Consider the following 11,044-nt stretch of genomic DNA (forward strand, 5'->3'; position numbering starts at 1 on the left):
AGTAGCAAGATGGCCGCCATGTGCGGACGTTCGACTCCGTTGGCCGAGACATCTAGCCTTATATATATATCTATGATCAGGCAGATGTCTTAGATGACGTGGCAATTATGATTCAGCAGATGGGAAGCAAACTATATTGTAAATGTATCTGTAGCTACACTCTGATTTCTGAGGGAAAATGTGCAGATTTGGGGAAATCAAGTCGTGATTATGCTTCAACTGTCGACCTGTCAATGCAAATATCTGATTTGTTATACATTCATTTCTCAGACGAGCAATGCCATTGCACGTTGCATGACACACAATGTACAACAAAGCAACAATGAGTCACGCCACTCAGAGATTGTGTTGTCGCAGGTCAGGTGGACCTGGTCCTCTGAAGGATCCATGGACAGAGACACTCCAGGGAAACTCCCGTCGGGCAGACACACACAAACATGGAAAGTGTAATCATCACTGGCACTGAACTGTGGCACGACAACAAACAGGAGTGCATCCCATTAAACATTTGCTTAAGAACTAAATTACCTTCATCGACAACCACTTAACACAACACACACACACGCACACACACACACACACACACACACACACACGCACGCACACACACACACACACACACACACACACACACACACACACACACACACACACACACACACACGCACGCACACACACACACACACACACACACACACACACACACACACACACACACACACACACACACACACACACACTGTTTTCACTTCCATTTAATTTGCAGACACTAACACAGTGTGCGTTAGAACTGATAAATGCAGCGGCTGCATAAACACATTAGGCTGAAGTGACTTATTTGACACGTCAGGAAAAAAACCTGTTAATTGCACTCAGACGCACATGAGCTTCTAACTCACTATACGTTCAATCAGCATCTTAATGCGTCCAGGAGACAGAACAAGGGGACGTGTCTATGGCGTTTATGGTGTTTATGAATGAGGATGGAGATTTCTCATTTCATAAGAGCAGAAACCTCTATGTTCGGGACTTAGAGCACTGCATTGATTTCGAGAAGGTCAGACTCTAAGTAGGTCATTAATTATGATGCATGTTGAAACCGACTTTTACTTACCCGGAAATGTACATTTGTGCACATCCGACTGAAACTGATCACACACAGCAGCAGCACAGATACAGAGGTTTTCATGCGTCTGTTACCTGGCAACCAGATATGCTTCCTCACTTTCTAATCATGCACCGGATTGACTCCCAGCTTTTTGTTGATCCGAGTCTTAACGTTTAGAGAAGCGTTTAGTGGGAAACCATAAAGTGTCTGTTTGAGTGGCAGTAAAACACATTCACAGAAGCATTAGCATCTGTAAGAGTGGGAGCAGAAGTTATCCTCTCATCTTGATAAATACTAGCTTATAAAAGTGATTGCCCTCAGTTCTCATTGTCCTACCATCCATTATTTATACTGTTTATCCTTTGAGGGTCGTGTGTGTTGCAGAAGTGACACATAAAGACGTGCACCAAACCATTCATACTCACATCTAGAGGCAATTTAGAGTCTGCAATGAACCTAAGATGCATGTACTTGGACTGTGGGAGGAAGTAGCTGCATGAAAAAACCCTGCATTCAACAGAAAGGCTTGGTCTGATCCCACAGACGTGTCTCCAGCCACAATATCTCAAATATAAATACTCCCTCATCTCACGAGGTTAAGGTGAAAGAAAATCCAGGATTAGTCCGTTGAACTGGATCTGCACCAGAGTGTTCTCCTTCCATCAAGTCAACTGAAAATCTGTTATGTGGATTTGTGTAATCAAGGGACAGGGCTGAAAACACAAGTGTCTCAAAACGTGAGAAGTTGAAGATTTCAGTGTAAGATAAGAACAACCAAAAATGACAGAAATCACATTTGAGAAGTATTTATTTTACTTTGACGATTTTAACCTGGTCCATGTCCCTTCTGCTAACATGGAGGAGGAGGTGTTTATGACCTGTGTAGCAGCCATCTTCCACTTTATTTGATCAATTAACCAACAAACAAGTGAGAAAACTTTTAACACTTTCTTGATCACAACTAATGTGGAAAAAATAGACCAGAGGTAAATGTGAAAAACCTTTAAAATCCTGATTTCCAGCCTGAACGTCCTCGTCACCACATCACAAACAGATTTCAACGTAAAACATGTAAACACGTAAACAAACATACATCATAGTTTCTCCAGAAAAACAGCTTTCATGTATTGCTCTAGTTTTACATTGTGCAGGTACCGCTCTCTAGTGGCTACATGTGGGCACTGCACATCCTCTGTAGGTTTTCAATCTGTGATCAGCATGATTTAACAAACTGTCATTTTGAGGTGGATGGAGAATCTTGAACACCTTAATTGATTGATTGTTTATTGTTTGTTATATTAATGATGCATCTCCTTTAAGACATGTGAGTGAATGGGAATCAGTGTGTTCAGAGGGATGCATCACAGGTTTGATGATTGTGGCAGGTCGGTGTCTCTCTCCGGCTGCTCGCCCTCAGCCGAACGCCTCCCGTGGAGCGCCGTGTACAAACCTCTGACTGTGAACACCAGGGAAATGGCTGCAAAGTACGAGGCGTAGATGAAAAACTGGAAAAAGAAGTGAAAACGACTTTAATCCTCAGAATACTTTCTTTTGATCCGGCTCCTCCTCAAACAGCTTCTACGTGTTTACCTGGGAGTTGATGGTGAGATGCAGAGACTTGGTGTTGATGACGATGGCGGTGAGGACGCTCTGCAGGACGGTGCCGACGAAACTGTTCACGCCAAACACCAGAGCGTAGCGCTTCCTGTTCAGGACCCGGGCGATCTGAAAACTGAGAGGAGATGGTACACCAGAGATCCTTCAGTAATTAGTTTGATATTCAGGGTTTAAGCAGCAATAACATGTTAGAAAACTAGAATAAGCTCAGAGCTCGACCAGGTCCTAACAGCTGCCTCATCAAACCACATTTAAATTCACTAGATTCAGATTTTCTTTCATTGAGATTCATTAATTATTATCTGAGAAATCCAGATGTTGAAAAACACCATTTAAACAAAAAGGTGAAACTGAAATTCCTGCATCAATTGTTTCAGATCTGCACTAAAATATCTTAACCTACAAGGACCAGGTACAATTTCAAATACTGCTGCCAGAAATGATCCAATCTAAAGTTCTGAGTAAATTATAAGAAAAGAGAATATGTGAGGAACCAAAGACATGATATCATACAAGTGTTCTATCCATATGTAAAGATGTGAGAGATTTAATGCTCCCATTGTAAGTGGCACATGCTATTTTTGCGCATTCTCACACGAAGAAGATACAGACGAAGATACCGAAAAGGTTTTTGGTGATATGAGCTGACACCGGTGTCGATGTGCTGTAAGAAGCAGAATGAATATTTCACGTCCTGCTGAGACAACCCTCAAGTCCTGAGAATGACCCAGATTATTGGACATCCTCACAAAGTCGTTTCCGAAAACGGCATTTATCTCACTTGAATGTTAATATATCCACAATAAAACAAGGTGGTGCACTTGGAGGAATGTTTACAAGTTGTGTGACTTATAAAAACATGTATTATCCAATAGCATTGTGAGGCTTATCAATAGGAAGCGTTCCTGTGGCCTCAACATTCACAGACTTGTTTTCAGGACCTAGTGAAGACCCCGGGGGGCTTCACAGGGTTAGAGGGTCTCTTGGGCCCCGGTGGAGCTTCTGAGTTCTGACCCGACCCTGATGTGTTCTCACGTGCAGATGGTGATGAGCTGCATGTAAACGGTTTTGAAGATGATGTAACACGCGTAGCTGATCCAGATGTTGTCGGTCAGCTCCATCAGGAAAACAGCGGCGGCGATCAGGAGCGTGAAGCCCCCCAGGATCAGCTCCCCCCACACGGACCACTCCAGGGACACGTGGCCCACAGCGACCGCGGCTGCAGCTCCTGCAGGGAAACACAGAGGAACCGCCTCAGAGACCGAATCACTAACTGTTGTTCAGGTTTTAAAGGAAAAAGCATCAACGTCTCATCACATCACATCTGGCTCATGTGGATTCATTCCATAAACTCAAATCTCTATTAGGCCTTCGGTGTTTTAGGTTCGTCAGCCTGTTGTTCTAATTCCTGATATCTCATAACGTCTTGAGGGAAGATTTCAAATTTAGTACATGTGTTCAGTTTGACTCACAGATTAATGGTTAGTCGAAGGTCAAAGGTCAAGGTGACCTCACATAACATGATTTCAGCCTTTTGAACAAGACCTCAAGTTTGACTTTAGGATATTTCTTGTGGAGAAATACAACATCAGGGCAGGAATTCAAGATTTCTCATTTAAAAATCAGGTTCAAGAACTGACTTTAGATGAATTTTATTTTTATGGTTATTCATCTTGAGCGTTTTACAGATATATAATTTTATTCTCTTTTATTTTATATTTAATAATTTACTTTCTCACAGTCGTTCTGTTCTAGAATTTTTTGTTATTTCGTATTTTTTCCTCATCTCTTTTAGTATTTAGTATCTGTTTTTGTTTACTTGCCTTTGCTCTGTGTGTGAATTTCTATTGTTTTATTGCTGTTATTCTGTTAAGAACTTTGTTGTTTTATTGTTTGTACGAAAAGTTCTTTACAAAAGATGAAGCCTGATTTATTCTTTGCATTAAGAACCTTTTTTGAGACATGTCTGGTTCAAAGATTTTCTTATTAATCAGCTCATTGCTTCATCACTGACCACTTTTTGAAAATGAAGTTTCTCATTCCAGCCACAGGATGGCGCAGTGCAGCTCTTATACATCCCACCTGGTCTCATGAGGAGACGTTTGTCTCCAATGAACGGACGAATAGAAAACTGGGAGGAAACTATCGAATATCTCACGACACTCTCCCATCCTCCTCTGTCCTCTGTTTCCTCCCCTGGTATATTCTCTCCATCACCTCACCTTGCTGCACATTCCTCCCATGTTCCCTCTGCTGTGTCCATCCTCCTGTAATTGCTAAAGTTTAAATCCCAGTGTGTAAACAAGGAGACTCGTCACTAAGACCCAGCAGGCGAGGAGCCGCTCACCCCCAACTCTCTATCCACTGCAAAATAAAGAGAGTATAATTGCTCCAGTCTATTAAATGTGTACTTTTCCTTTTTGTCCCTGATCCGTTTGTGGTTGTTCAGCACGAAGATTCCCCCCCCCTGTCCCTCTGTGTGTATTTAAGAAGAAGTTAATCAGTCCCCGAGCTCTGATTAGCAGAGGGGGGGTCAAACGGAGACCGAATAATTAGAGCAGTTTCCAGTGGTGTCTATCGGAGGCTTAGTGAGGTCAGCAGGAGGCGGCCGGGCCACTTCATCGAGAGGGATCAATACAGGGGGGGGGGCATGCTGCAGTACTGCATGCTAAATACACTGTGATACCCGAGAGTACTTACGTTACTTTAGTGTGCACGACTCACTTCTCACCGTTTAGTTGGTTCAACTCATGTAATGTGAGTAAAGTAAAATGGACTTTGCTCAACTCACTTTGTTTCATTTTTTCTTGATTGAAATGGAAATATCACAATAAGTAAATAAAAAAACACTTTCATATTGAAAAGACAATTATTTCCATAAAAAAAATTGAATAAAATAAAACTAAAAATTACCACAAGTTAAATCAAATAAATAAGGTATAAGATGAACATTTAAAAAGTTTATGCATTTATGGTCTTTCATACACTTTGAATTTCAGGGACTTGATGTGACATTGGGTTTTATTAAAACACATGTATGTTAGGATGAGTGAAGTTTTCATAAATTTGCTTTGTGAATGAAGAATTAACTAAACTAAAACTAAACTAAATTAACTAAAATGTTAATCCTAAAATAAACATTTTAATTAGACACTAAATATAATACTGTTATGTTCAACAACCTGGTGTCACGGTAGTTTTGCTGTTTAATTGTTCCATGTTTTTCCAAAACAACCGAGAATTAGAACAAACTTATTTTCCTTAAACTGTTAAGATTTTTCAAGAGTTGTCATCTTTAAGTTGGAACAAATTAAGTTAATACAACAATTTTATTTAAGTAAAACTAAGAAGTAAATATATAAAGTTAATAGTATTTGCTCCCATTTTTCAAGTCAATAGGGAGAAGATTCTTTTAAAGTAAGATCAACAATATCTGATCTGAATTTAGAGAAGTTAGGTTATTAATCACTTCAGATATAAAGCTAACAAAAATCATGGTTTAATGTCTGAAACATAAACATGTCCTTCGTGCTTCTGTTGACTTTCTGAACATTGAGCTGTGACCTTCCTGTGACCTCACAAGTCAAACATCAACGAGAGGGGAATCGGACAATTAATTTCAGAACTGCAGATTATGTCCGACATCAATGGAGGAGACGATGCAGCCGACGCTTTAAACCCAGACTGATAAAGATGTTTGATGTGTAAATAACTGGTATATTTACTCCTTCAGCCCAGAGATAAATAAATGGGTCGAGGTTTCCTGCAACTCCTTTTCCTTGAAAGTCAAACTGTGCCAATACAATATATCTCTGTTCGCTTTTTATCATAAAACTAATGAGCTGCTAAAAATGTTGTGTTCAAGCTCCATATTAATGTGCTGAATGTGAAAATAGTGACTCATATTGTAAATTATGCCGGGGAATCCATATTCATATTTCCCCCTATCGGTTTTCCACCAGGGGTTTTTATTTTCCTCGGGGATGTTTGCAGAGAGTGGAACACAGAAAAATACAAAAAAGGATCTTTGGGGAAATATCAGCCACTCGGGCTCTGAACAGCTCGACTGCATGTTGGGCCCGAGCATTTACACGTGAAAGGCAAACAGCTGGATGTGGTTTACACAGAATAATTGCCTTTGGTTCCTGGGGAACGCAGGAATGTATCTGTGCTATAATCAATAAAAGTGCTCTGGCTGGATGGCGGCAGCTGCTGCTTCACCCGTCTGGGGATGAGAGCAGGCAATTAAATGGTCTAATTAATGCCGCTCCTATTGTCTCCGCTGCTTTGGGGCGTCGTGAAATAACTGAGAGAACGAAGGGATCGTGTTTTGTTTCTGTCTGTTTATTCAATTAGGGTTTTTTCTAGTGGAATGACATGTGAATAACAGCCATGAGCTTTACTGACAATGTTTCGATCACAACAACCTGAAACCTTTTCTGTTTTTTAAAGAGGTTTAAGGATTTAAATCTTTTGGGGTTTGGATTAATATGAACAATTTCAAGGAGAAACCAATAGTGGAGAAAGTATTGGGTAGTGCAGATTTAGTTGAAGAGTCTCTGGCTCGATTGCTTGATATTCAGAAATTATACAAAAGGTGTATAAATGTGCTGGACAGAGGTGAGGAGATAACGAGTACATTTAAATAATCTGGGGTGAACTATCCCTAAATCTAGCGCTTTAATATCTAATACCTTGTGGTTTTCTAACCCTCACCTGAGAACATGCCGATGGCGTCCACGCCTCCGTTGTAGGCGGTGAAGTTTTGCGGTTGGATCTGAACCCAGAGCAGCTGCACGTAGCCGGACACCTGGTAGAAGCCACACCTCCCTGTCGCCGTCCATATGCAGAAGAAGAGCAGAGCCGCTGAGGAATAACATTTCCTACAGTCCTGGAGGAGATGTTGGAAAATCCTTCCCACGTCCTCTGCAGCCATCTTCGCCCTCTTGGAGCAGTCGTGAGCGCCCTCTTGTGGTTGGCTCTGTCGTACGGGATCTGTCCCGTTAAGAAATACACTGGTTTTCGGCATGGGCAGGAAAAAGGTGGTTACGAGTCCGATGGAGACGGAGACGAGAGTCACGATGGCTAAGCAGTAGAGGGACACGCCCCCTAGAGACACCAGCAGTTGACCCAGGAGACCCCCCACGGCGTAGCCCAGCAGCACCGCCCCTCTCACGTAGCTGGTCACCTGCTGGTAGCGGCTGGCGGGAACCACCACGTAAATGTAGGATAAGTAGGCCACGTCTCCTGCCGAGGCCACGCTGTAGGTGAAGAGGGCCAGCTGGGCCGAGCGGACCCCCGAGCCCACCAGCACCAGCAGGAAGGCGAGGACGTAGGTGAGGCCCTGGAGGACGATGACCGGCTTGTACCTGAGGACGTCCGTCACCAGGAGGACGGGGACGAGCAGGACCAGGCTGGAGTAGGTCCACACAGGGTACACCTGGCTGGTCACCTGGAGACGAGAGGCGGACACAGACACATCGTTATCTATAGAGACGGATTCACGATGATTGTGAGAGGAGAGAACCAGACGTTATATTCAACCTTCCTCAGGAAAAACCTTCATAATATGCAAATTAACCCAGTTTTAGCAAAACTTTGCTTTTAAATATTTTCTTGTTCCATTCTGGCCTCGACTGAATTAAGATTCAAAGATGACAGCGGCTCCTGGATACAGATTAATGTTTATGATTGACTGCGGATGCTTCTTAATGCTCTAAATATGTAAAATATTCACTGTTTAAGATTAAAGCTACAATAATTAGATTCTTAGGAAATTCATTGTTGTCACAGCTTCTGCCACGGTGGAGTCTGTCATTTCCAAAATAACCAAAAGGCAGTTTAATAACACGCCAATCATCTTATGAGTCAATAACACTGATTTGTAATGTGATCATGACTGTGATATTGCATTAGACTGGTAACAATGTGTTGCATAGCGTTAAACTACACTTGCTTCCATAACGGGGATAATTATAATGATTATTCCTCGTTAGCTATCTATTGATTCCTCCTCTGAGGATAAATCCAGATTTCTCGGTTATTAACGTGAGACCATGAGGCCAAACGCTCCTCTTGACCCGGTGGAGCCGCAGATGTTGTGGTTTTACTTTTTGTTCTGCTCTGCTCAGATCGATCGGGGGCAACATAATTCTCAGTATATTGATTAATAATAGATGTGAGTGGGCCTGAAATAGCTGAAGTGCACAGTAACAGAGATTCCTTCGTACGAGCTGAATGTTGCTATGTGAATAAAAATGTAGAGAAAGTGGAGAAAAATAACAAAAACAAACCAGAGTTCAGGTTGAGAGCTGCATAAAATGGACTGAAATGTTATTATTCTACCTATTAAAACAAAGTTTGAGTCTGAATTCACCTGAAGACCTCAGAAACATATCACGTTGTTCTAACCCTTTGTTAAATCTGTGGAGTCGGCACTTTGTTCACAAACTTAGTTAATTTCCGCAGCTGCATACAAAACTCTGAGAAGCCATTCAAGACCACAAGTGGAAAAAGTAATTTGCATCATACATGGTTGAGCATCAGAAGAGTTCAGCGGCTTTAATTTGTGTGAACGTGTGAAGGAGCCTCTAAATCAAACTTTACTCTGAATCCATCTTTATATCAGATTAGTTCATGATGCATGGAGTGAAAACAAGACACCAGTAAATAAAGTGAGGCAATGAATATTACAATAGGGATCATTCCTCCAAGATGAGATGTTCAATTATTCATACATGTGATTTACTGTATTTTCAACGACTTAATTGATTCCCTAACCCTTATTTTGCAGATCTTTCCTTTAGGACAGAAGAACTGATCAGTAGTGATGCTGCTTCTTCACCCAGGACTGAAAGGATCCTTCTTACTGTTTCTTATAATCCCAGAAATCTCTCTCTATGTGTAAATGCCTCACAAATCGTGAGAACTTTCCCATAATGTGAGAATCTGTTGCAGAACCTGTCCACTGTGTAAACTACATATGTTTATTTAGGAAACTTGGAGCATGCTGTATATAAATATAACGTTTTGGGGCCTCGGCTCCACAGAACTCATTCAGTACGATCTGCCTCACTAGCGCCCCCTATACAACCCAGAGGTTATGTGAGTGGAAGTTCACGTTGTTTATCCCTTTACGAGTGAAGAGTGGATTTACCTTTATCGTGCACATAAGACGCCTCTAAAGAAGTTTCTTATCGTTCACTTGGGTTCACGATGCGTCATTTGCTTCCTTGTGTACCCGCCTCCCGTCAGGATCGGGGGGGGGGGTTGAAAAGGGAAATTATAAACCAGAGAGTCTCACAAACGTCTCTGAACGCCCCCCCCCCTCTGCACAACCTCCGCTCCCGTGTGTTCATACCTGTTTACCTCCTGCCACTGATACCCAGAGACACATAAAAGCCAAATCCCACAGTATATAAAGCAGAGAGTGTTTTTAAATTGTCAGCTTTATGTGCGTTACAGCCACTCTGGGTTGTGCACGCTGCTTCTTTTTACGACTTTGCTTTTTGCCTCTCTCCTCCTCACGGGTCAGAGGAAACAGCCCACGGCTACGGCACGCATGAGAAACAATAAAGCACATACACTGAGTTGCCTCCTGGTGGTAAACAAGAGTGTTAATAAATCATAATGGCACATAATGGAATGGAAAATTGATTATAATTATACTGACATTTACATACTGGGTAATTTACATTTATTTAAATATCAAATGTCTGCTCGGAACTAATGTTATTAGTCATGAGAACACACACGTTATAATTATCGAATATATTCGTGTTTAAATGTCAAAGTTTATCATCCATACGTTGTGTTGTTTATACTGTGAATTCATACGCACATTATTCAGTTTATTAACGGTGGTGTGCAATGTCTGGTTCCACAGCTCCGGTGCCTCACCTGCTCTGTGGTGAGGTTCTTGTAGGAACCTGTGAGGAACTCCGTCAAGAAGGGTTCTATGGGCCTCATCATGGAGAAGAACCCGTAGGTGCAGAGCAGCACCGTGGGGCCCACCCATCCAGTACAGCAGGGCCCACAATGGCGTCCGCAGCAAAGCCCGCCACCGCCTCCACCAACGCCGCTGCAGCAGAAACCCATCGTTGCTCTCCGGCTCCCCGGGGACGTCTGGCTGGAGCACAGTCTAATTCAGGCAGTTTAATCTGTGGAGATATGGAAGCTCCAGATAACGGCCAAGGTGAGACGCACCGCGAACACAGAGTCACCTGCTCTGCCATTGTTGTTCCCCTCCTCCCAAGTTTCCACGGCTACGGCGCTGAGAACTCAGGGAAAAGAAGAAAAAAAAATAAAAAATGGAGGCTG

The 11,044-nt window shown here is 42.3% G+C and overlaps 1 protein-coding gene across 1 annotated transcript; it reads right to left on the reverse strand.

The window, feature by feature from the left end:
* Positions 1–2,469: 2,469 nt before the first annotated feature.
* LOC133010549 (thiamine transporter 1-like) lies at positions 2,470–10,822 on the reverse strand. Its single transcript, XM_061078139.1, has 5 exons — positions 10,625–10,822; positions 7,442–8,177; positions 3,761–3,953; positions 2,699–2,840; positions 2,470–2,613 (listed from the first exon to the last, which is right to left on the reverse strand). The coding sequence occupies exons 1-5, from the start codon at positions 10,820–10,822 to the stop codon at positions 2,470–2,472; spliced, it is 1,413 nt and encodes a 470-aa protein (XP_060934122.1).
* Between the last annotated feature and the right edge of the window lie 222 nt (positions 10,823–11,044).

This window comes from Limanda limanda, chromosome 9 (genome assembly GCF_963576545.1).
Source record: "Limanda limanda chromosome 9, fLimLim1.1, whole genome shotgun sequence".
Lineage (NCBI taxonomy): Eukaryota > Metazoa > Chordata > Actinopteri > Pleuronectiformes > Pleuronectidae > Limanda > Limanda limanda.

Excerpts from the sequence above, each read along its gene's own strand:
- LOC133010549 (XM_061078139.1), bottom strand. The coding sequence starts at position 10,822 with ATGGGTTTCTGCTGCAGCGGCGTTGGTGGAGGCGGTGGCGGGCTTTGC. Across the intron at positions 8,178-10,624 it reads AGAACCTCACCACAGAGCAG|GTGACCAGCCAGGTGTACCC; the intron begins GTGAGGCACCGG and ends TCTCGTCTCCAG. Across the intron at positions 3,954-7,441 it reads CGCCATCGGCATGTTCTCAG|GAGCTGCAGCCGCGGTCGCT; the intron begins GTGAGGGTTAGA and ends GTTTCCCTGCAG.